At 40.2% G+C, this 27360-nt stretch overlaps 1 protein-coding gene across 3 annotated transcripts in view; it reads right to left on the bottom strand.

Moving 5' to 3' along the window:
- LOC115017536 (neurobeachin-like) overlaps positions 1 to 27360 on the bottom strand; it is a 183874-nt gene that overhangs the window by 115196 nt on the left and 41318 nt on the right. For all 3 annotated transcript variants that reach the window (XM_029446066.1, XM_029446069.1, XM_029446067.1), the window contains exons 5-20: positions 26430 to 26551; positions 23338 to 23464; positions 21741 to 21860; positions 19536 to 19682; positions 14785 to 14982; positions 14528 to 14661; positions 12590 to 12698; positions 10957 to 11109; positions 9144 to 9312; positions 4625 to 4704; positions 3919 to 3981; positions 3460 to 3557; positions 2909 to 3001; positions 1066 to 1174; positions 882 to 963; positions 664 to 787 (exon numbers count right to left, since the gene is read on the bottom strand). In XM_029446066.1, the coding sequence (XP_029301926.1) occupies positions 664 to 787; positions 882 to 963; positions 1066 to 1174; positions 2909 to 3001; positions 3460 to 3557; positions 3919 to 3981; positions 4625 to 4704; positions 9144 to 9312; positions 10957 to 11109; positions 12590 to 12698; positions 14528 to 14661; positions 14785 to 14982; positions 19536 to 19682; positions 21741 to 21860; positions 23338 to 23464; positions 26430 to 26551 (1928 nt within the window). The remainder of the gene's footprint in view (positions 1 to 663; positions 788 to 881; positions 964 to 1065; positions 1175 to 2908; positions 3002 to 3459; positions 3558 to 3918; positions 3982 to 4624; positions 4705 to 9143; positions 9313 to 10956; positions 11110 to 12589; positions 12699 to 14527; positions 14662 to 14784; positions 14983 to 19535; positions 19683 to 21740; positions 21861 to 23337; positions 23465 to 26429; positions 26552 to 27360) is intronic.

Raw genomic sequence — 27360 nt, 5'->3', positions numbered from 1 at the left:
GGCATACATATCAAACAATGTACTCGATGACAATCATCTATGCCATTATTTTGTTATTATTAGTTAGTAGTACAGGAGTTTATTTACAACAATAAAAGTAAAACTCGTCCCTCACCTACTCATTCATATATTAATGTATCTGTTTATATGGCAGTAGCTTCTCACAAAACAAAATGACAGCAAAGATTAAAATAAGGGGCAGCAAGTGAAAACAACTTCAACAGTTTAACTTGGAAAAGCACTTTCTGACTATTAGTCGAATTATATTGTTGATTTAGAGCAGTAGTAACACTTATAATCTTATTTGCATCTTAAAGCATGTGTGTGTGTGTGCGTGTGTGTGTGTGTGTGTGTGTGTGTGTGTGTGTGTGTGTGTGTGTGTGTGTTTGTGTGTGTGTGTGTGTGTGTGTGTGTGGTGAGAATAAAAAAAGAGAGAAAGCAGGAATGAGTAACTGTCAAAAACTGTGCACAGAAGCATCTGCTGGAGGTCATGTGCATGTCTGAGGATGACTCTGCACCAATATCATTGTAGCTACATAAGCCTTTTGGAACACGGTCTGAGGAGGGGGGACCAGTATGCCTTTGTTACTCTTTTCTTTGATACATTAATCAGCAAAACAATTGATAAAGCGGGTAGTAAAAGGCGGTTTAAGCTCTGCTCACCGTCTGTTCTCTCGGCTGTTGCTGAACAGTTTGATCATGTCTGAAAGGAAGAGCCGCCGAACTTCCATCAGCTCTGTGCCGAGGGCGGAGTTCTTCAATAAGGTGGCTACCACCTTGAGAATCACTGATAACACATGCACAAACACATATTGTCAATGTTAGAGAGAGTCGAGTACTTTGGAGAGAAGAAAGCTCCATGTGACACATAACAGGCTTACTTGGGTTCTGAATCTTGACAGTGGAGTCGGGCTCGGGGTGAGGTTTGTGAACTACCTGTGTGCACACCTGCTCTGTCAGAATCTGGTGAAGGGAGACGTGAGAAGACATCAGGCACACATTGTGTACACAGGAAGCCAATGGTGCAGTAATATTGGGATCTTTAAGAGGAGAATGTTTTGTTACCTCGTACAGAGTGTTGTAGGTCGTCACAGTCACAGTGTTGGTGTGCACCATGAGCCTCTCTCCCAGCAGAGTAAAGAGGCTGTGTGTGTGCATGATCTCCACCTTCCTCCTGTGGATGAACACACACACAAACACACACACACATAATGGTAAAGTGGCTTGTTTAGAGCTCCCTAAGCCACTGAAAGGATCAGTGAGTGCCGTCAGCTTGCTTCCCTGTTCTCACCCTCAGGGAGAGAACAGGGAAGTTCTGGAGCTCTTGAGACAAGTGTCAGGAAGTGCCTGCTGTCATAAATTGAAGGGAATTTCGTTGGAGGGGTGTAGGATAACGAAGTTAGCCTGTCACTAGGAAAGGTTCCAAGATACAGCAGAGGCAAAGGGTTCAACAGTGACAAACTACCAACTACAAACAGCATAATGATTGCTGTCACAGTGCTAAGCCAAAGCTGCTGCTGCTGCCTCAAGATGAGTTGGGACTTTCCTAATAAGTCAACCTTTTTGTTTTGTATATTGCAGAGGCTGGCAAATTGGACACTTAGGAGAAGAGCAGCATTTCTGTCAACTGTATAAATGTTAAAAGAATGTGGGAGAAAAGAACTAACTGTTGATTTATAACAAGAGTGTAACTTCAGACACAGGCACACTTTATCAGTTAAGACAACGCTAATGAAAATACACCGCTGTTAGAGAGGGATACGCTAATCATACAGCAGGAAGCATATTGGGTTCTAATACTCGACATGCACTATTTATAATGTTTTATCTTTAAGTTTATGATTAGGTGGTTGAATATATGAAATTTTAATGCAGAAGTTTGAGCCAAGCTTATGTCATATATGCTGGCTTCTCTCTCATGTGTTGTCTGGTTGTTTTGCTCTGCATGGCTCCAAAAGAAAATGATTAAACAAATCTTTAGATCATATTATACTGACTATTTGATTCATCAACCCCGACAGAACTAACACTATCTTACATCACTGAACTAATGAAAGTAAAATTCAATTACCAAAAGTAATAACATCAACTAAGCACTGAAGAAACAGGATTAATTCTTTATGAGTTGCACTAGAGCTCATAGTGAGCAGGGCGGTGTTTTAAAATGTATGAACGCTATTAAAGTAAGGGGTGAAGGCAGGCTTTCATGAAGCCCTCCTATCCCTTGAGGATATAGGCCTTTCGCTGGTGCCTGGGGCGGTCTAGTAGGGGCTTATGCCTGCCCTTTCACTCCATTCAACAGGCACCGTGGTGAGCACAGTAAAAAACACACATCTTCTTCATCCATCACGCATTTTGAATCATCCGTAAGCATTCTCTTTCCCGTCTCCAATGTGCAACACGCGGAACATACGCCGACATCCTCATAGGTGGTTTATTATTACTCTTACTCTGCGGGACAGTAACTTGGATATATTCCACCATTCTCTTATATCATGTAATGGTTACAGGCATGACACCAGGAATGTTAGGTGTTCTACAAAGTGCACCCTAATTTACAAAACGGGCATCCAGTCAAACGTTTTTTTTGGCTCTTCTAATTGTCAGGAACAGACGTATCATCTCTCTGGATGTAAAGCGTAATTTAGGATGTTTCAGTTTTGGACCCCATAGTAATGTTGTTAACATTGCAGGAACATGAAAAGGCTTAAAATGCAACAACACAGAGTAGAAAACAGAATTAGACATGTAACATACAACTATTTAAAAACGATTCAATAAACTTTAGACTATCATTTATAACTACTATACATACACACACACACACACACACACACACACACACACACACACACACACACACACACACACACACATACACACACAGCTACTGAAATGGATTACTTACTTGTGGCCTAAATGCTTGAGGAAGTACCCAAGGACTTTTAGGGATTGCACTCGAATGCTTTCACTTTTAGAGGCCATGAGCTTGTAGATCACCCTGGAATAGACACAAGCAGTGAAAGCTGGCAACAGCACACTGCCTTGACAGAATACAATATAGCCCTGATGATGAAAAGGCCTCTCCACTGGTTAGCTGACAACCACTTTCCTTGGGAGTGAATTTACATTTACATTAAATGAATGTCCTAATGAAGGCAGTAGCCTTCCACAATGAATAGAACTCACACGTAGTAATACACTGTGCACATTTATATTTTATAGGATGACATGGGCTTAGTTTGATCATCTGTGTAATATTGTGAAATCAATATGTTAATATAGTTACTTTTCCGTGCATAGGTTTTTTTCCCCTCACTGAACTCATGAATTATTAATGCGTTCCGCCGGCACACGGCAACAGCGTCGTTGTTAGGTGCTTAGGTTTATTTTGCCAAATCACCTCTTCATTTTGTGCCTCAACAGCAAAGGGATTGTGTCTTCCCCTGAGGAGCTTACCGTATTCCATTTCTCTGGTCAAAAGCAGGGATCATGGAGGCTGGATGCTCAGACATGAGGGCTACCACCAACTGCAACACATCATGCAGATTCTCATCCTGCAGACGAACCGGAGAGAAAGACAATGAGGGATAGAACAATAGAAAAGGGAGCGGGTGAAGAAAGAGAACAACGTTTTTGTTCTTCGCTCAGACTCTGTAACTGAAGCAAAGACATAATGCATGTACCTGTAATCGTAAAATACACCTGGGCAGTGGCTGGCTATTGCGCCATTGAAAGTACTTTACTGTTCGAAATGATTCATCGTGTTGGTTAGTTTAAATGCTGAAAAATAATAAATAGACTTCTCCTAGAATAGCAACGTTGAAAATGAAATGTGACCTTGTAGCTTAGTGCAGCCGCAAAGTGGCCCACTAACATGAGTGAACTCGCTTGGATCAAGGATAGAGTCTCATGTACCTCATGCATTGTTAACAAATAGTTCAGGATGCTCTGCAGCTCATCCTCCTTCACACCTCGGTCCTGAAAGAATACACACATAGAATACAGGTCAAACATTAAATGATTTATAAGGCAAAAATATTGGAAAAGAATCATTGCATTACAAAGTATGTCAGCCGATGTTCAATGACGAGAATGTAGGTTTCTGCATTTAAAACAGCCAAATCACTCGTGAGTTAAGTTTGCCTGGTGACAACATGTAAACACCAAGCAGTTTTCCATCCGGTGTGACACTTCCTTTGTAACTCCAAGTACAGAAAATGTACACATGCACTCTAATACAGTCGTTATTGATTAATCCATCATTTATTTGTAATAATATATAATAAATAAGTCAATACATTTACGCTAAATAACAAAAGTGATGCTTTAAATATAACTTTGTCTGATAAACAGATGGAAGCAACATAAATTACTTATCAAATAATTATCAAAACTGAATAATGAATACATTACATTAGTTTCAGCACAACTGGTTTGCCTCCAAGCACATACTTGTGAAAGGAAATACATAAATAAATAGCGCTGAATGTATTAAGGCGCAGACTGGCAGAACGTCTTAAAGGATAACAGAGGGAGAGTTGACATTCTCCACATTTTCTCTATGCAGCTCAAAATCAAGTCGTGTGAGGAGCTGCGAGGCATGAAGACAGGTGGGATATACCTTCAGGATGAGCTGCTTGAGGAAGAGAAGCATGAATGCCCGCAGAGAAATGATTTCTTTCTGGGTCGGCCTTGGACCATCTGTAGTTGGAGAGAGAAGCAATACAACTGAGGAAGAAAGTATTGGAATCAAATGAGATGTCTTCCCATCTCCAAGTCTCGTCTATATTTCTAATGTGTTTAAATGACTTTGTTTGTGGTTTATTTTCATCATCCAAAGTACCCTTTTGATGTTTTCTTTATTTTATACAGATAATGACATATTTCTCTCATTGATGTCTTGTGTTCTCCTTTTTTTGGCTTTTGAAAAACAAAAGAATCTTCAGTGACATCTTCCATGTTTTCTTCGCTGCATCATCAGCTTTGTACTGATTCACTGGGTTCACCTTGAACGTGTGTATCAAAGGTTTTACCAACAACCTAGACAGGGAGTGTGGCACAAAGATCCAATCTCCCACTTTGTAAACACAGAGACATTTGCACATCAACAATTAGCAGAATATATGTTGCATACATAACATGCGTTAGGTTCAGGAGAAGTCATTCGGAGTATTTAACTGGTGTTGATTTATCATTCACGCCGCCTCTAAAGTCTGTGTTTATCCTAGATTCTCAGGTAGCCTTGGTCACAACATAGTGCCCAGGCAGGCAGCCCAAGGTCACACCTGCCCATCACACTGGCCAACAGCTCATTAAAACTACCCAGAATGCCTCTGCCAACTTAAGGTCACTTTGACATTCCAAAGTTAGCCTCGCATTGCAATCCATCCCTGTCATGAACCTCATTTAACATCTGACGGGCTGAACGCTGTCAGCAGGTGTATGTACAGTGTGTCGAGCAAATACAGAAGAATGACAGAATATGACAGAGAGTATTGATTAACTGTCATATCGCAGAGCTGCGGCTGCTGCCGCTGTTTTGGTTTGGTTGGCACAAGAATTAATTTTGACACCATCAGATCCTTTTAATTTGCTGAATTTTTTTGTTTTTAACCAAAAAGTGTTTGCCCCTACACTGAGTAAGCGCACTAATGGGCTGCGGCAACAGGCAGATCAATACAACAAAGAGCCTTTCAGTCACACACATCAGAAAATACAGGATATGGCATACATTACCACTTATAACAATACGAACACGAATCCCTGAGAGATTAGCAGCACTCTCACTGTAGCACAAAAGGCTCCATTTTGGCTGTAAAAGCTGGCATATATTCATCCATTTCTTATTCAGCCTGTGCAGCCAGCCAGGTATAAACACACTGACAAAATATGTTACATTTGCACAGGTATTAAATGACAGTAACTGGGCCAAATACAAAAGTAAAAGCCTTTCAGGGAAAATTGGTCACTTTGCCCATTGTCTTTCCTCTCAGCCCTGATACACTCTAACCTCCACCTTGGATAGACACATGTTCATTTGAAATGGGGACAGTGCCATGATGACAGATACACCGGCAGCAGACACCTGACCATCCTGCTGCTCCAGCAGCCAGTCAATGTAATCAATGATGAGGCTCACTGAGGTTGCAGGAGGATGGCAAGTGCTGCTGCATCCCGACACTGATTAATAGAGCGCAAGAGGAAAACCCAGTGCAGGGACCAAGCCTGACATGGAAGGGATGATAAGAACATTATTACCGCAGCCACTGCATCCAAATTATTCACAACCAATTATGCTCGGCTGCTCTGCACAGCTCTTGTTTCTCACTCCTATATTGCTCTACTTCCTGCATCCCAAGTGCACAAGGAGAAGGAGATTATTGAAAAAGAATTGATGTCCATGTGATTAATGCAGGAATCTTATTTCAGCTTATAACGGATGATAATAAAGTCACGGCATACACAAAAGCATGCGTCTTCCATACTTGTGCAAACCTTTAAATATCAAAAGAGAGGAATTATGTTTTTTCTCCCTAAATGCTTTTAAATAAACAAAGGCTGATAAAATACTCTAACAAGTCATTTTAAATCTCAGCAGTTATAATTAGTTTCCAGAATTCTTCTCAAATTGTAACATATGCTTTCCCAGACTAACCTGTACTCAGTCGTTACATGAGACCTTGATCAACTTATTCCTCTGAAACACCTACATGTCTGTCACCTGGTGACCCAACCAGCAGTGAATTGGACGTATCGACTGGCCAAACCGCTCTGATGCCCAATCTCATGACTCATTATTTAGTGAAACAGAGGCAGGGCAGAGATGGAGACAAAGAGAGAGTGATCAAGATTGAGACGGATTATGTGAGTACATATCACAGCCCGGGAGAAGTTGAGCAATGGGCATCAGTCTGCACTGATTCTGTGTATAACTAGATGATACACGGCTTTAATTTGATAGCACTCTCTATTAAGACCTGAGTTGAATAAAAGAGAGAGGAGGCACTTCGAGAAACAGAGTGAGTTGCTCAAGGAGCTTCATTTTAAATGTGCTCTCTGTGTCTCTATAATTGAACACTTCATTATCTGCTTGGCTCTCTCCCTCTTTGTATGCCTCTTTGTTTGGCCATTTCTCAGTTTAGAAGGACAGAGAGGAAACCTGCCAAATCAAGCATACATCAGTGGGACAGAACCCACTCTGAAAATTACCAACGGCATGAAGGCGATACATTCCCAGATATGTCTTCCACACAACTTCTGCCATTTTCTCAGGCCATTACAATCTCACAAGACTTCAACAACAACCAGCACCGTATTTACAGTTGTGTTTGAGAGGCTTAACTAGAAGCTCCTTGAAGGAAGGATAAGAATGAGAATGATAGCTAATGTATGGATGGAGTCCAATATGTGTGTATATGCACACCTCTTGCAATTGTCTATCGATGTCTATCAGTGTGTATTTCAGTGTTTTCATCACACCCTTGCAAGAACTGTCTTTGTGTTCAATGTTTTGTTGAGTCGAGATTCTTACCCAAGATTTTAAAGATTAAAGTCCAACACATAGTCTATGGATTGCTATCCCATACATCTCACGGACAGAACTCTTGGTTTTCTCTAATAACGCTGGAGGTTTTCTGGCAGTGGATCATGGGCATCAGTCACCCAAAGGCCCTGCCATGCCTGGCAGTTACACTTATCCTTGCAGGTGGTAGGTCCACATAGCAAACTAACAGTAGTTATATCAACATTTCCACTTATTATGACTGTGTGAAAAAGCAGGAACTCCAGTGAGTACGCTGTAGTACATCCTGTCTTTATTATTTCAGTGTTTTTAAAACCCCTATTGACATCTATTGACGCTATCTGACAAAAACAAATCCAAAAAACAGTTGGTCTTGTGATGCTCCTATACTGCAGGATCTATACTGCAGTGCCTGAGGCTACACAGAAACAGATTTCCCAAACAGGTGATTTAGACATCAAAATATATTATTCAGCAGTGGTGAAAGCAACAAAGAACCTTCCGAGAGTGTCCGATGTCGTGGAAAAGAGAAAAGTTCCTCTGATGTCCAAGCTAAATATAGCTCTTAAAGCATGAGCTCTATTTAGGTTGATATTTCATCACTTATTAAGTCTTGTAAAGTTTCCCAGCACAGCATATAAAATGAGATCGAGGGTCACGTGGACTGACCTAGCTTGCAGATTTGTGTGCCCATATTATCCCAGCTAACCTCAGTCTTGAGGTCACTTTCACTATTAGTAGGAAATCAATTAGGATGACTCCCGGCTCTCGCAGATCTACAAAGTAGGCCAAGTGCCTTGATGTGTCATATAAATAGGTTAAAATGCTGCTACATTCAGCCAACTCTGACACTGCCGGTGAGAATATTTGACATTTTGCAGTGATAATAAATGTCACGTTCACTTGAGATGGAAATTATTAGCCGTGCTAACAATGTCGATGAAAGGCAAGAAAAAGCCTTTTTGGAAGAAATCACATATGACTGTATGTCAAGGGTTACAAGCTTTAACCTTTAGGGAGTTGATTTGACAAGGCCTTAGTGCGGCATACACAGCGTTCTCAGTCAGTGCCATTTTAAAACAACGAAACAGATTTTAAAAAAGAATAATGGCGAGGAAAAAGGAAATGACAGTTCAAGGACACTCTCACTTCCAGCACAGCCTGATTTGTGACGTACTGTTTTCTCACAAAGAGAGGGTGCCAGTCATACAACTGGCCCGGGTTTCAGAGGCCTGACACCCACACCAAGCACCCTAGTGGGATGACAATATTGATGTGGCGTGTCTGCCTCACTGTCATCTCTTGTGATGGCCATGGTCCTAACGGCTGTCAGGCAAGCGCTTCCATGTGGAGATGAGCCATTTCAAATGTGGGTGAGCTGCGGCCATTTCAGGAAGACACTTTGATAGTAGGCTTGTGACTGCACACAATGATTGTGATTGGTTTCCAATGATTTCCTTTCCAAAACATTGAGCTTCACTCAGAAAAGCTTTCAGATGGATGGGAAACAGTTTATATAAACAACAACCCAAATCAAATCACATTCCACAGCAAATAAAATGCAAATAAACTAAACCTGACTTGTGCTGAAAAAAAAGAAGAAGCTAAATATGCTCACCTAGACCCTTTGGCACGATGCCGCTGCTGTCTGCAGGGTTGACGGCCCAGTGGTAGTACTTTAGTGTATGCATGAGCTGAAGCACTGTGCCCACTCGACGAATTGTGTTGTAGATGGTTGCCGTGCCAATGAACTCAGCGGAAAGGTATGTGTACAGAGAGAACTGTACCTGGAGAGGGAGCACACACATACATGTATTCATGTTATTAAGTGCACAGTGTAATTAAACCCTTGAACCTTATACTTTTTAGACAAACAAAATACATTTGCTGTGGAGGGTTGCACTAACTGGGCAGATTATCATTGTAGGTGTAAGGTAGGGATGGCCACTGACCCTATATTACTCAATTTCATAATTGTCGCAGCTCCACTCTGTTCAGTGATGATTAGCATGTCCTCTGTAATTAGCCACAGACCTGACAAGAATCCTTAATCCAGCCACAGTCCTTCCAGCTATAAATACTGAGGGCTTTCTCCCATATGTCATAAATTATAGGATATTAACAAGTCAAATGTGAGTCATGATGAAAGGCGGCAGTGGGGTTACGATGTGAGCATGATGTTATGTGGTTTTTAAGCAACTGAAATTAAACACTGGAGATAAGTGAACACCATGCTGTTAGTAATGTAATTTCCATGATAACAGAACAGTAAAATGCACTTACAAAATCGCATTTGTCTACTAGGACAAGGTCAGTGGGCGCACGTAATTAATGCATACTGCATGCTCCCATCGTTCACACAGCTGGCTCTCTGTACCCCGTGCAGCTCGAGGATAGGGACAGAGGAAACGTGGACTTTGTAGCATGTCCTAAGGGAAAGAGCCAGTGTAGCTCTCTGTGCCGATGTAGCTAAAAGTGTTTTAATTCACTTCATTATCTCACTGTTTCTCTCGTTTTTTCTCCCTCTTTCTCTACGCTCTATTTTAGAGGTGTGTTCCAGGCAAGCCTCGAGACACTTTTGTATTTATTTCCTCCTTTTATTTATTCATGGCTCGGCCCACAAGCAGAATTCCTGAGGCAAATGTATTTGCCACACAAACTCCGCTCCTTTGATATACCTCATCCCATTTTATCAAGGGTCATTACTTAAAAAAGGCAGGGGGGGGGTTGGCTCTTGAGCATTTATAAACCTTGGTTAAGTTGAGAGGAATGTGGAAGCAAGTGATGAACTATGCCACCATGTAATGTATCATGAATGTAATAATAATAATAATAATAATAATAATAATAATAATAATAATAATAATAATAATAATAATAATAATAATAATAATAATAATAATAATAATAATAAATAGAATTTATATAGCGCTTTTCAAGACCTCAAAACAAAGACTATGTAATATATCTGGTGCATGTGCTCCACTCCACTCATCATACACTTGGCAATAGTTTGGTCAATGTCAGTTGGGCCCTAAATACAAAGCGTCATGGGGTGAAATGCCAGAATATTCTTTCATTTGACAACTCAACATTGTTTTGCATATAGCTCATTAATATGTGTTGAAGTATCCCAGAAACATGAGAAGATACCTTTTCAATCTGCGATCATATTTCACCACTACTTTGTTTTATTACCACCTACTTAAACACTTGGTGCCATGGGGAACCAAACCAAACCTGACACAAGCGTAAATCCAACTTGACAACACAGGCACGTGTTTCAATCCTTGTCTTCACAGAAGCAATGATGACGCAAAGTATTACTGAAGCCTTCTGTGGTTGAAAGATTCTGACATGCATCTACTTCAGCTCTCATGCTAACAAGGACATTTGTCTCTTCATGGGCTGAGTTACCTGCAAGAACTCACCTTGGCAGGGGTGTGGATCCAGATGGCAGCATTGAACAGGATGTGGTCACACAGCTGCTTCAGCAGCGGTGCCCCATGTGTCAGACCGTCCAGATACTTTGCAAAGGAGAGGAATTGCTCCAATACAGCCCTGGTAATGTGTACACGAGAAGACTGTAGGAAGAAGCACAAAGTCATGTTAAACAATATTAATATTTGCCAAGCATATTCAGCTGTAAGCGTGTATTTATCCTCCCCGATACGGACTGACTGAAACACTCGGATGGAGGGCGGTATATTCTAATGAGCCTTTATGTGACATAGAAAGGAGAGCGGAATCAGAAATGCTTGTTGAATCACATGTTTTCTGACCAAGACAGCCAACAATAAACTGACTGGGTTGTCTTATTTCACAGTTTGTGAGTTGGTAGGCACTCCAGATTCCCACTTGTATATGCACAAGCACTGAAAAGGTGAGTTGTTCATGATATGTACCCTTTAAAAAAGTATATTATTGCTTTGGTCTTCTATTTGTGCTGTTTAAATGTTGCATGCCCTTTTGATCAATGCATTAAAAGCATATACATTACATATACACACACACACTTATATATAACCTTTAAAATATTTTCCTCAAAGGTTTTGTCAGTTCCCTTGTATGTGGGCTCAGTTAAAGAATCCCTTGGTTGTGTGTATTCCTAGGTTCTGTAGCAGCATGTTGGCATAAGTGATGAACTTATCTACTTAGTTATTTTGTCAAGTTACTGATTAAAAAAGGTTCAAACAAAATTAGGGCAAATTTCAGACGCTTGACATTGCACAGAATTTCACTTTGACGAATATCATTACCGCTCCTGTCTGGAACCTGTTCTCTGCCCAGTTGGGGACGTGGTGAGGGCAAAAGAGAGGGGAACAAGAAGGCACGGGGGGAGGGGAAGGTGTGGCATAAACACATCATGAGCAGATGGTGCGATATATGGAAGGGTGAAACCTGGCAGCGGGAAGGAAGCAAGAAAATAAAGCGCAGCTCTCAAATGCCGACTCTGCCTGGCTGTTAGTTAACAGCAGCTGAAGCCAGCAGGCAGGCAAGTCACTGAGTGACAAAGTGGAGTCATTTCTCAGTGCTCTAAAAGAGCCCGTACTCTGGGGAGGCCGGCAAGCTGCTAGATCTGCATCACAAAATGGGTAAATAAAGATTGATGCAGAAAGAGAGAAAGGGGAAGAGAAGTAGTTCTTCGTCTAGTTCAAAGACACATTCAGGACTCTGCTACAGGCAATGAGAGATCAGACTGTTGACAGGGCTTGGAGATTGCAGACAAGATGCAGAGCACCTTGATAGTGGGGAAGTTGAAAGAGGTTTCAAAAGCAGATGGGCTTGTTAGTGGAAAATATTATTTCCTATTCATCAGTTCACTCAAGAAGGTAATGAAGAGTTAGACATATTAATTTTTCAAATCACTGTTCAAAGTGAGAATAAAATGATGCTGTGGTGAGTTTAAAGACTATCGGTCTACATGTATTGGAATCTCTAGTATAATGAGCTGAGAGCAAACGTGTAAACGAGACGGTATCTGTACAGATGCAGGGAAATGACAAGTTCCTGAGAACTGAGGTTAGGAAATAGATGCAATATGTTATGAAGGCTCTTCTATACCTTCTCCAGCAGGTATCCAATCACCAAAAAGCCCTTCCCTCCCAGCATCTGCTCCTGCATGGCCACAGAGCTCTTGAGCAGCTCAACCAGAAAGGCCAGGAGAGTGGCACTGCAAAACGAGAAGACATAAAATCTCAGACAGGGATAAAGTATGTATTCACACAGTCATCAGGTGGGGAAGGAATTATTCTATAAAGTACAGAAGCGTGAGGAGACAGTATGGCAGAGGAGGGAAAAAACACAAGGTCATTTTCAGAGGATGTCCACAATCAGCTGGGAACACTAGCTCACCACTTTCTTCTCTCTTCAATTGAGAAGAAAGCCTGGGCTGGCTGCTTTCAGACAGAGTGTGTGTGTGTGTGTGTGTGTGTGTGTGTGTGTGTGTGTGTGTGTGTGTGTGTGTGTGTGTGTGTGTGTGTGTGTGTGTGAGAGAGAGAGAGGTGGAGGAAAAGGGGTTCAAGGGGGCAAGGTGGTTCTCTGAAAACATTTTTTTCTTTGTTGGAGGGCTTTTCAGTTGAAGCCTGTGGTTGATTGACAGTGGTGCTCGGTGACACTTAATTGGCTTTCCCTCACATCCTCTAGTGGCTTCCGCTCTAGTGCAACAATCACAAGGACACAATCACTCGTGTGCAGGCTAGCCCATAGATACTTCACATACACTACATGCATACAAACTCATACAATTGAATGTGAACATCACTCTGCTCTGTGTTTGTTTGTCTACTTTGTCAGTTTGCAGTCGTTTCTTTCTCGCTACTGCTCCAACTTAGCCATAACTGCTCCGTGGAGAAAACATACAGAGTCGGGTGACCGTAAACTCTGCTGTGCTCTTGATTCTTTACTGCAAGCACAGCTTCCTTCCAATTTGGCAGAGCTGTAGTGACTGATGTTATATCACTGCTGGTTTGGATTTGGCAGAGAGCAACACGAGATTAGATGTTTATTAAAAGGAATGTTTTTAAATCACTATTCCGGGGTGGTGATGAGAACAGCCACAGAACATCCACGGGCATTACAGAGAGTTAATTGTTGCAAAAGCTTAGAACTCATTAGCTCCACAGGCTTTAGAATGACTCAATCTAAAAGGCAAGGCAAGGACAAAATAAGTTTTGCGGAGAGTGACACAGTGTGAGGGAAAGACCCTTGACATGCTAGCGAGAGAGAAAGAAAGGAAGAAAGCGGGACAGAGAGCAGAGATGAGAAGAAACTACAAAAGCAGTGAGCATTGGGCATCAGGGGGTTGTGTTGCTGTGTGGCCAGTCCCGCGTCTTTTTGGTCCTGCTGTCGTTGAACTAACACAGGATTAGAGCGGAGCTCAGACTCCATCCAGGGCACAGTGGGGAAGCTTTGGAGTGACCAGCTCAGGGCGATGGGGATGAGAGAAGTCCGAACCAGAGTAGAGATGATAATAAAACTGGACTACAGCTTGACCAAAGCTGGTTTTATAAGCAGGCAGAGGTTTATTATGGATATATTAGTATCATTGTACCAATATACACAAGAAATAAATACAGTGTATTACAGAAATAAGTAACTATTATCACCATATTGTTTATCCAACAGACACCTACTCAAATTCTGGATTTTGAAACTGTATCACCAAGATGTTACTTAACATCATCAAAACAAGTCTATGAAATCCAAATGAGGAAAAATAACATGCATCTCTGTCGCAGCCCCGCTTTCATTAAAGCTGATAATATAGTTATTTATACAAGAGCATACCCTTGTGAAACTTTAAGAAGTCATTAATATTAATTTAGCCTTTTTCTCTCCATCAGTCACAAACACACCTCATATACATATATACGTCTAAAAACAAATTACACACAATAACTCCAAACTGAGTTTTGTCACTTCCAATTTCATGTGTTTATTAAACTCAGAAATCCAAAAAGGGAAATTCTCTTTTACAGCAACAACATTTCTACTTCTTACCATACAGTGGGTTCCACCTGGCTCACGTACAGCTGATGGTAGTCCAGCTGAGCGAAGAGCGGGAAGAGCACCTGGATCCCACCAATGGAATGGATGGCACTGTGGATGGAGTGAGTCACTGTGGCTTTTACATCCTGGGAGGATAATAAAGCAGACCTTTGTAACAACATTTTAAAATGAGTGCAGCAGAAAAGACAGAATCTATATCTAGGATAGTGACACAGAGTTAAGAGTTGGCTTTGAGTAGAGCAACTGACCTGTAGCATAAGGGCGTGCGGTGAGTGCACAAAGATGGAGATGTTTTCTTTCGGCGAGGACTCCAGGCAGAGCTGGGCGTCAGTGGCCTTGGCGTTATAGGTGAATGCGATGGAGCTGGCCAACTTACCATCATACAACACCTGCTTGTGATGCTCTGCTAAGTGGATATCACTCTCTGACTTGAACTTAAATGTGCTCTGGAAAAAAAGAGAATGAGAAAGAAAAGATGGGGGAGAAAAAGGGAGAGATAAAGAGGTGGAGAGAGTGAACAGCTTCTTTATGCACATGCATCCTATCAGTGTCTCTTTGGTGTTATCTTTTAATTATAACTTTATTAAAAAATATAAATTCCTTCAAGAATGAAAAATGACTAGATGCCCTTTTTGTATTAGCAACCACACATTTATGGAGGTCAGGATTTCTTTCTTGGCACAGAGTACATTCAAGTAAATTAACTATTTATTTAAAGCTTTGCTTTTCATCTCTTATCATTCTGTAATGCTGCAATCAACAACACATGTCGATCATGCATTTGCTTTTAAGGGATGCAAACTGTTCTTAACTCAATTAACAACCAAACACAAGTTTGTGTCAGGGCACGTAGTTAAATTAAGCTTCAGTAAGATCAGTGTTTCCCCTACCATTGTCCCCCTGAAATTCAAGGTGTATTTTTGTTTTTGAATGTTTCCCGTCGGGAACTCTCGGCCCGGTAGTTTTTTCATAATTCTGCTCCTTGGTGGAGGTAATAACTACACTGGAAAACTTAATGACAGTGAAGAATAACTCTTGATAAAGGGTCTTTTATGTGTAATATGGTTATTTACAAGAGCTGTTAAAGAGATAAGTAGTTATTCAGAAGTACCTTTAAAATAAAAAACAATTCTGTTGTGCTTGCCAGGATCCACTGGGTACTATATTCTTCATCGTGAGTTACATCACAAACAATAGTGAGGCAAATCCTTTGTATGAAACCACAATTTCCTAGACTTTCACAAAAGCTTATAAACTCGGCTAAAAACAGCAGTGATGAATGACAGTCCAATATGACAGTCAGCTTATGTTAGTGTCTTTAAATTTCATTTCATCTTAAGACGAAGACATTTGATGGCTGTGAAAAAAGAACTGGAGGTTTCATCAGTCAGCGGCTCAGTAACACATTCATTACGGCGGACATAATAAATAGCTGATCAATAACAGACCAATCTTAATTTACTCAATCAATTGGCTGTTGACATATGAGCTGAATTAATCTGTCAATGCAGTGTTAATGGAATATGCTTAATAAGGAAATCAAGTCATCTAATCAGGAGGGTTGAATTATTAATGAATGAGAGAAATGTGTTTCCTTCCCTCTCTGACTCATGAACAGCAAGTAGATGGTGATCAAATAAAGAGAGAGACAGAAGCTGAAGTAACAGTGAGGAAATAGCCATCTGGTCCTTCAGGGACTGTAGATAAATACAGTATGTTATGCAACACAAGCAAACTGGGTTCATGCACCTGCTTAGAAGGCATCTAAATCCGGGCTGCTTGTTTCCAGAAAGGGGAATAAATGGATAAAAAGGTGAGCTGACTCAGGTTGTCAACTGTACAATGTTTGTACAATCTATTCTGAGTGCCTATAAAGTGCAGCATTTTAAGTAGGTGGAAAGCTTTAGCATACAACATAAAGAGTTTAACATTATTCTTTATAGTATACTCTATATACCTGCTAGAAATATTGCACAACACTACATTCAGATCTGCTTGTTTAGTTTCAAATCTTAATATAGTACAATTTCTGATCCTAGAACTTAATCCTTTCAGATTTTACTTTGGGCAAGTTAATCCTTTTTCCAAATGATATTGGTCAAAATCCATGTATATTTACTTCCGATATATCTGTTGCCTGGCAGCCTTTTTCTATTAAGAGTTTTACAGGGAAATTCCAGAAAATGTGAAGGTTGAGCCACATTTAATGGCATACCTCCTTCCAGTCAGATGATAATACAAGGCATACATGTAAAAAGTATTCTGCTCATCTTCTATGATCAAGTTCACACAGCAGCCAGCATGCATCTCATCAAGTAGTCTCTAACATCCTTCAAAAGGTCCTACTCATGAAACCCAAGTGACAAGAAATAACAAGCTCCAGTGCCCTGCACTTCAGTGTGAGCCCTTCCACAGTGTGGAAGTAATTATCTCATGGTTTGTGGCTACAGTAACAAACCTGTAGTGCTACAGCATCATTCCACAGTCATAAATAAGAATTAAAGCACAGTTGCCTCCTTCCTCTCTTAGTGCCAAAGGCTGACATGGACCAGGAGCATCCCCACAACTCCCTACAGGAAAACAGGCAGACACTTGACAACGCTGGGGACACTCCCATGCTGCAGTATCTGCAGCTGTAATGAGACTACAGACTGAACAATATAGTCAACAATGCAATCGTTTACAGCAATTTCTTAATATGAGATACAACGTTTTCTAAGTATTGACTCAATGATTAAAGTGGAACTGCCAAGGATAAGTGATTAGCTGCAGATACAGATCCAGATCCAGGGAATTATTTATTATTATTTATTGCTTTCCTATTGCAAGACAGAGTATGTCTTCCCTTACAATGGAGGACCAGGACTGTGCTGCTCCTCAGTCTCGTCAACAGCAATATGTGGGACGTACTGCAGAGCACTGCTGGCACAAAGTCAATGGGCTAATCTGACTCATGTAGAACACATATGGTAGTGATGATAGAGGGCAAAGACCAAAATAAGTGCATTACATGAAAAGAGGATGTAAAATCATGGCCTAATTGTTTTGACTAGTCAACTCAATGATTAATATTTTATGTTTTGTGATATTGCTGGGAAGGATGTTACTTTATGACTCTAGACCAGGTTATTTGCAAGAGCTGTTATAGAGATAAGTAGTTATTCAGAAGTACCTTTAAAATAAAAATAAAAAACAATTCTGTTGTGCTTGCCAGGATCCACTGGGTACTATATTCTTCATCGTGAGTTACTTCACAAACAATCGTGAGGCAAATCCTTTGTATGAAACCACAATTTCCTAGACTTTCACTAAAGCTTATAAACTCGGCTAAAAACAGCAGTGATGAATGACAGTCCAATATGACAGTCAGCTTATGTTAGTGTCTGCAGAAACACTTTCCCTTGATGTGATCTCCAAATGGCTGTAAATGTTTCAAGTCAGTCTAAAAAAAAATGGCAATATAGAGCAAAAGTTGTTGAACTTTAAATGAAATAACCAGGAGTCCATCTCGGTTTAAAGTGCAATTTCCATGCAGCAATATGAGAAGAGCCCAGGGATCAGATTCTACAAACAGGTCTGTCAGATATTCAGCCATAAATCCTAACATACTGTAGAAATCGCAACCCTAGGCAGCAATAATCTCTGCATTTCAACTAACTGCAGAAGTTACAGTTACATTCAATACACTGTGTGAGCAAGGGGAAGCGTGTCAAACATCAAACATGGATGAGATGACCATAGATCAGAAAATAGATCATACATCAGCTCAGATGTTTTTACTTTGGCTTTGGTGTAGAGCCGAGTTAAAAGCGATACAAGGAAACTCCCAATGTACATACTGTAATAGATATATGCTGTGATCTGCTACACTCAGATTATTCCTGGCAGTTCTCAATTATAACAGACAAGCCTCTCGTCGCCTGGACAGCACTCCCATTACAACAACCAATCAGTGGGCCAGACAACTCTCTGACCTTTCTCCCCACCTCACCTGGCTGGCTCCATCATACTCACCATTAGTAACACCATTCACAGCTTGATCAATTGCAGGTAATTGTCTCCCCAGGACATGCTCTTCATTATTTCGAGGAATCTGCGGGATTGCTCCGCTGTGAGTTACCTCTCTAATAGAAGGTCTAGCGCCACAATTAAGGAATTAAACGGCAAGTCACCTGCCATTAGCAAAAAGACCAAACAATGACTTCTCCTGGGAATCTCCAGGCATTCATAGACCTGATTGAAATCACAAACATCCATCTCACAATCCTTAACAGTGTAGGTTTTACAATGACAATGACTAATATTCCTACCTGTCATAAAAAAGACAAATGTTGTCTTGAAAGCAGCTAGAGAGAAAACAGAGCTGGTGTCAAATGGAAAGCGATATTGTAAATTGTCTGAGACACATCCTGTGTTCAAAGCTGATTTGGCAGTGCGTGTCATTCCTCCATTTGTGACAGAGTGCAGAGCTTAACACTGAAGAAACAGCAGCACTTTATCAGACAGTGAGAGTGAGAGTGAGGGAGAGCAGTCACTGACTCTGAGAATAAGCTGAGGGCACACTCTGTAGCTCTTTCAAGTTGAGTAAATAAAATGATTATTTCATTTAAAAAACATTTCAAACTAAATATTTGTGTCACCATGTGATTAACATTCACAGTTGAATCCCCTCCAGGGTAGGTCAGCATATTTCTATATTCACAATCTTGTGCTCTTTGTCAAGAAGCTCAGGAGTGCTACACCTGCTGCAACTGATATAAGTCGGCTCAGGACTCTATCGCCTCAGATGGCCCGCTGCTTCCTTCGTGTATTGTGCTATTATTTCCCAGAAGTAGGTCATTTATGCAGACGTTTATCTGGGAGGAAAAGCAGCGCTCCCAGGACGGAGACGCATGGGAAAGGAACTGTGGCGGGGCAGCACTGGGCATTGATTTTACAGACTGATAGGTGATCCAGGCTGCTTACATGTATTCTAATTCAGTCACCCTCAAGTACATACCTTATAGCCTGATCCTAGCTGATGAATTGCAAATATCTGCGCAGGATTGAGGGCATCACTGAACACGTAGACGGCTCCTAGCTGCCCGCAGAATACTCTGTTTGCGTCTGCTGTCTCAGAGGACCCGAGGAAGCACTTATCATAACTCTGCAAGAGGGACATAGATAGAAAACGTCATTTTATAATGTAGGGCGAAAAGAAAAAATATCTATAAATTCACAAAAAGCTGAATTAGGCAGAGGGAAAAAAAATATGAGTACAATGATTGTGCAAATGCTTTAGATTTTCTCCAAGAAATTGTGTTTTCAATATAAACATCTAAAATAACATCACCATCTGTGTTGTTAGAGTGTCAACCTTGACACTTCTGTATCGGGAAGAGGAAAACAATGTCCCTGATTTACAAAGATAGGAAACCTCAATATAACCTCTGGGAAAGAGAGAATATGTGCTGTGATTGCAATCAGGATCACATTTAAGGATAACTTACAACAACAGCAGCAGCTAATTAACAACTGCCAAAACAGTCAGTGTGAAGGCCTATACAAGTGGTGCTGAGGGGAAAACATCAGATTTGTATATAAAGAATTCAGAATCTTGCACAAACTTGTCTTCTATTTACCCCGTTAGAAAAGCCCATCCAAACTGATTTAGGTGTGATGTGGGACCTGAAACTTTTCTGAACCAAATACAACATACCATATATGCTAACTAAGCTTTAGAAAATGTGTAAAAACAGTTACCAAGACTTTAAATCTTCTATTTCTAAAGTTGAATAGAACAGAAGGATGGCAGTAACCGATATGTTTTAAAGTGAGTAACTTTAAAGGCAAATGAGAACATTTAGGTTTTATTATTAGAAAAATAGATGAGGAGAAACAGAAAATATATATACAGCACTGTGCAAAGGTTTTAGGCAGGTGTGAAAGAAATGCTGTAAACTAAGAATGCTTTCAAAAATATAAATTCAAATTTTATTAGAAGTTTATTCGTTACTTAGTTGCAGATCCTCAACGTTGACTATAATCCTACAAAATCCCTGACCTTGTGCAAGTGTACCTGTATAAGAATTGATGCTGGTTTGAAAGCAAAGGGTAGTAACAACAAATATTGATTTGATTTAAATTGTTATTTTGTTTTGTTTGTATTTTTTAAAGCATTCTTAGTTTACAGCATTGTTTCACACCTGCCTAAAACCTTTGCACAGTACTGTATAATAAAACATTTATTTTCAATGTATTTATGTTACCAGAATCTCACCGCATGCAACGCCACACTAGCTGTCAGCTTACAAAGTGTTCTGTGCAGATCAGTTGTGTGACCTTACTCTCCGTGGCACATGTGATGACAGCAGCAGCTGTTGTTTAAATAATCCCGATCAAGGAGAATGTTAAACTGTGTGTACAATGTTTCCTTGGTGGTGTGATTTTTTGTCATTCAGGTTGAATAAACTATTTTTCTTGCTGTGTCTGTGGTTTGATAGTGTCTTTGTGATGCAGCCATTTCTGCACTCAACACAGGGGAAAATGCTCGTCATCAGAATAATACTATCTTTCTATTCAGGTGTGGGAAAAGTTCTCCAAAAAAAAACCCTATTCATTACAAGTTACCAAATGGTGGAATATTTCAGGCACTGCCACTTACAGTATATTTTACCCTGTCATTTGTGCAATCTTCCCTTGAAAGTGTAAAGCACACCTTTGAAAATGCATCTTATCACCGTGCAAGTGCAAATTGCTTATTATTTCTGTAAATAGCCATTTGTAAAAACAGGTTTCATTGCTAAGACTCATTCAAACATGCAATATCATACAAAATATATCATATATTTTAAACAAGACTGTTTCAGTGGGATGGTAATTACAATCTCTTCTCGTGAGATTTTGCCATTTTTCACTATATATATATAAATCTGTTCTCCAAATGTTTAATATTCCATCTTCCACTCTCTGCTGCAGCACAACTCTGTGACAAATGTCCATTCAAATAAAGACAGAAATGCCAGTTATATATCTGAGAGAAAACCATGTTGTTGTGGTAACACTCATTTTCCTTAATGAGCACTATTGAAGAGATGTGTACGTCACAATTTACAGCCATGCAAGACGCCGATATGGCAGCCTGGGTGAGTCCTGTGCCAATAAACATTGAAACCAGAGAGAAAAGGTGTCACCAGTGAAGAGGAGTAAATAGAAGAGTGCTTACATCATTTGTGTTGACGTGCCATGCCATGTCTCCATAAGAAACAAGCTGTCCATTAACATAGCATCTGATTTCACTGTTCCTCCAGCGGCTGTAGATGTGAACTATACTGATCATGTACCACTGAGGGTGTGAAGAGAGTCAGAATGAAACGCTTTAATAACAGAAAGAATGTCTTTACACTGATTTGACTTGCTCTTAAATTACTATTGAGTTTGCTTTATTGAGCAACATCCCCAACATTTCAGGTCAGCTCTCCAATATGTTGCTTTTATAACATTGTCATAAAAAAATATATATTTATACATATCATTATTTTCACACACACATACACATACACACACACACACACACACACACACACACACACACACACACACACACATTTGCTGATGCAGAACCTGTAGATATATTATTTATTCAAAAGTACACTTTGTAGCTGCAGGTAAAAATAAACAATTACACATATTTCATTTAACAAAGATCAAATGCAGTCATGTACAAGGGGTTATAAAATTCACCACTAAAATGACCTTTACTCGACATTCAGAGTTTCTCACGTCTCAATGTTTCAAAGACTTTAGTGAAAGGAATATAGTCTTAAAGACTTTTCTTTGTTATAACAAATGTAACATTACATAAGGCAAAATCCGCCTGTTCACAACTTTGGAGCGGCAGACCGCTGTATGGATGCAATCTGGCAACAAAGGAGACTCAAAACACTCAAACATTCAAGAAGCAAAGAGTATGAACACTGGATTATTTTGGCACAACCACTCACAGCAGCAGGCATTAGGTTGTCCATCTTTTATTTGACTGTGAGCCCACTGTTTATTAGTTTGACCCATGAAGGGCACAGTGAGCAGTCTAATGGAATTACAGCCGTCTACACACAAAAGGTAAGGACACTTAAAAGAGGATTCATGGCTGAGGGGAAGAGTGCAAGCTGCCCACAGATAATTTAGAACGGCACTTACCCGCAGATGTCTGAGCCCAAAATCAATTAAAAACTTAATTCAACATGTTTTATCTTCTAAGAGCTTCTACAAAACGATACCCACACTGTGGCAGTAGCAGTGGGATGAATGCTTATTCCCAGGTGTTATGTGAAGGCTTTAATAGTTTGACACATGCTTTGAGACGATTCTCCTGCACTGCAGGGACAGCTACGCTACACTGACATTCCATGCTAAATTAAGTTTTATTTGGATGTTACATTTACATCCAATTACACCTGTAAGACGTCTCTGGGGGTCGTAAACACTTCAGGTATATGTGTTGACATACAACTTTGCAATTCCATTAAAAGAACAGGTGGTGCCTAAAGAGTCAGGGGTAAGTGTGGGGCGTTTCGAAACAGAAATGTCATTTCTTGTTTTTCAAATGAAATCTGAAGCCTTAATCACTTTCCTCTCAGTTCAGGTTAAAATGATGTGCAATTCTGGTTTTGGTGGTTGGTATAATGCAATTCATGTTCAGATGTGTCTACAACGCATGTCTTTAGGGTCTGCTGCTTCAAATCAAATGGCTTAAGTCTAAATAACATAATCATGTGGTATAACAGCTGAAACACATAACTAAAAGCCAAAGCTGCTCTTACCTTCCTGGGCTGAAAATCATACTTCACACAATGCTGGAATCCTTTTCCTTTGGACTTGAGTGATGTCACAATCAAGCAGTTACCAACAAAATGTGCAGAGTAGCCGATGCCCTTGCTGGTCCGAAAGCTGTAAACAGAAACATGCACCGTTACAATATAGGAGTATATCAGCTACAGTCATGAGGAGCAAAGTTGACAGGGTAAGCCTGATTCATTTACCAACAAGCAGGATAAAATACCTTTTTACCAACTGAAGTGGAAGGTTTTTGTCTGCCAACTTATGCAATCTGCATTTTTTTTGTGACTTTAAATATTCTACTAATTATTCCTTTAAATAGTTCCTCCTTAACAATTCTGCATAACCATACAAACCAATAACTGTAGTGAAATAGTGGCTTCCTTCTGCATAATGAGATTGGGGCCAACATAATATTTGAATGCCTCGCACTGTGCTGACACAAAGCAATTTGCAGGAGTAATCGACAGGTAATTGTTACGATTCTTATGAGAATTACTTTATTACGCTTAACCAGCTAGAACAGGAAAAAGCCCGAGGTGAGACTACAGCTACTGCAAATTGCGCTGGCATGGTAACAATTACAAAGACGAAGACGAAGACACAAGAAAAACACTTAGTTTATGAGCACACTTCAGTGATGCTCCCTGGGTCTAATCACTCTACTCTGATGTTCCTAACACCACAGATAAAAGGATATATAATGTTCGCACTGAGGAAATGCCACCTGTATACCATATGAACAGATTATGGCAGATTTCGTGGCAACTTTATTGTATAGTGTCCCAAATGGGATCATACATCCTAAGAAGGATGTTTTAAATGTTTCCATAGTGTACATTTAAACAGCGATGGCAGATGTTATTAATGTCCGAATGGTGAGTCGCTTTAAATGAAAAGCAATTGTGGGACGGCATTAACTCTTTTCCTTTGGCAAAGGATGCTCCAATGTACCATATGGTAAAGGAGATAAGAAAAGAGGCATTGCAGCATTTAGAGAATTTGACCAGCTCTTTTCATGGCTGACACTTATATACTTCCAGGTCATTTCACTCAGTTAGGAACCTTCCTAAAGGCCCTGTCACACACTTCCGTATGGCAGAAAGGCATGCTGGCGTATATGAAAATTAGCATATACAACGTATATGAATGTATACAGAGCCTATTGATAGCGTATCACTGCCGGCGTATACGAAATATCGGCAATATGCTGGGGTACGTTGTTGAACGCTGAGGCCGTGAACATTTAAAAAAAAAACTTTTCACGGCCTCAGCGTTCAACAACGTACCCCAGCATATTGCCGATATTTCGTATACGCCGGCATACGCTTCCGCCATACGGAACTGTGTGACAGGGCCAATACTCTAGGAATGCGTTATACATCCGTTGGGCATTCGTCGAATACATTGGCCATACGCTCCGATACGTTTTGTATAAGTAAGTGATACGCTATCAATAGGCTCTGTATACGTTCATATACGTTGTGTATGCTAATTTCCATATACGCCAGCATACGTTTCTGCCATACGGCACTGTGTGACAGGGCCTTAAGCAAAGAAGACTATTGGACCGCAGCCCTAGTGCAGCCCACACCGTGCAGCCCACACTGTGCAGCCCACACCGTGCAGCCCACACCGTGCAGTCCACACCGTGCACAAAATTCACACAAACAACCTTACAATACTACACTAATTCTCTATTCTTTCCCTACTTGGATTGAGCCTCTTTTTTACGACTGTCATTTACTCACTACAGCCCCACAGTCTGTAGGTCTATAGCAGTCTGCAATCTTCAAAGCCCCCCTGACCACCAGCACCCATTGGGAGCATCTAAAACAAACAGACCTCTTTGACAAGGCAGATAAAGAGAGTACAGGCTTTAATATTGTGTGGCGCATGCAGGGCCAGAGAGCGATAGAGCGATAGAGCCCCACATCTAGCTGAGCCAGCGAAGATGCTCCGGTGGACAATGCTGCTTGTGATTACACATCAGGTGAAAAGCAGCAACCTTGGTCCGCTTCTGAAGATACAATTCTTTTTTTGTCATCTACATGCCCTGCCACTGAGCTGTGAGGCCCTCGGAGCAATACATAAACAGGATTAGCTTGGCATATCAGCCTTTTTGTGATTCTGTCAGTAAGAAATGGCTGACACAGGAATACCAACAACTTAGCTTAGGCAATATCTCTTTTTGATGTTACACATCATAGAAACGCAGAACAAGTCCTTCCAACGTGATTAGATTATTTCATTGCCTCTGTGTGATCCAGGTAAAGCAATGGCAGCCAATAGACGATAGAGTGTTATCACTGACAAATTAGTACGAACCGTCTTCTCTGTCAGCCAACTCTACCTTTTCATCTTTATTATCCACTTTCTCTTTCATTCTCTTCCACAAATCTTTTATATGTCCCATTGTATTCAGTGATTTTTCTCCCTAAGCTCCGCTCATAAAGAGAAAGAACGGCAGCCGAATATCACTGCACTTTTGGATTATTGATTTTAGCACTAATTACCCACAAGCCCTTGCAAGAGCTGGTATGTGGGCATTATGTGGCAGATATTCAAATTCTAAATGAATACCGCCACAGTGCATCCCACTGCAGCCGTCTACCTCTGTAACAGCGAGTAGCAGTCATTGATGCTGCATGCTTCCATGGGTTTTAATCTCAATGATCTCTCCATTATAATTCAGGAACATTATCTAGAGAAACATAATGAGGCCCATGAACCACATTACATAAGTGTTGCCAGTGTGTGAAAAATAGTCCCTATAAAACTAGTTTAACCTTGAAAGAAACCAAGTTCCAGACAGAATCTGCTTAGATGGGAAAATCACTGTAGGTCACAGAGTATCAGACAGCATATTGCTTTGTCAATAAAGCTGCTGTTAGTGTTATAGGTCTCTGTAGAGAGGGAGCGATTTCTAATACAAAGTTAAAGCAATTAGATTGATTAAAAACCGGAAAGTGTAATTTTCTTATAATGTAGACTTACAGCACCCCTGTGAGAGAGCTGGGAGCGTATTGAGGACATCGGAAACATGGAGCACAAATGTAGGTACTTATTTACTCACCAGTAGAGATATGGTTTGTCCTTGTCCACATTGATGTTATTCAAGGGATCCATCCTGAACCAGGTGTTGAATGTAAACCCATTCGGATAAGGCCACTTGGCAATAGGAGGTAAAGCAATGGCCTGGGACAAAACACAAAAAGATGGCATTTATGCAGGAAGTGATACATCATCATTTTATAAAGCTAACTAACACACAGGAAATAGCAAATATGTTGTGACCTCCAGAATGTTACCGGCCAACTGATCGCATACAATTCCTGCTCATGCTGAATATTTTATGATGCCAAGCGTCCAGCCTCTTTGAAATAAATCCAGCCATGAGCATAGTCCTTTGCATTTGAGGAAAGCTACAATTAATCTCCAAGATTCTGGAGAGAGAAGTTCAAAACATCTTTAAACATCAGTAAAAAATTACATTTAATGAAATACCTGTGATAACTTATTTATTAACTTAATCAACATGCTTTGGCATGATGTAAAAAGATGCAAATATAACGAACAGTAAGTATGCTCCACCCTGTAGCAGCAAGGGTAATGTCCTGTCGGGCTTCCCATCTCCCTCTAAGTATACAATGTCTCTGGTTTCTCTCAATATGTCAACTGCCCAAATAAACTACCAGCAGCTCAGAACTGAACCTATCTTATTAAGTCACAGTACCATGTCAATATGTCTTACACAGGATTGGTTCTGAACATTTTCTCATCTATATATATATATATATATATATATATATATACATATATATATATATATACATACATATATATATATATACATACATATATATATATATACATACACATATATATATATATATATACATATATATATATATATATATATATATATATATATATATATATATATATATATATATATATATATATATATATATACTTAGTGGAGCTATTTCAACCTACATGTAAAG

This window comes from Cottoperca gobio, chromosome 13 (genome assembly GCF_900634415.1).
Source record: "Cottoperca gobio chromosome 13, fCotGob3.1, whole genome shotgun sequence".
Classification (NCBI taxonomy): domain Eukaryota; kingdom Metazoa; phylum Chordata; class Actinopteri; order Perciformes; family Bovichtidae; genus Cottoperca; species Cottoperca gobio.
This window is presented reverse-complemented; position numbering and strand designations above follow the sequence as displayed.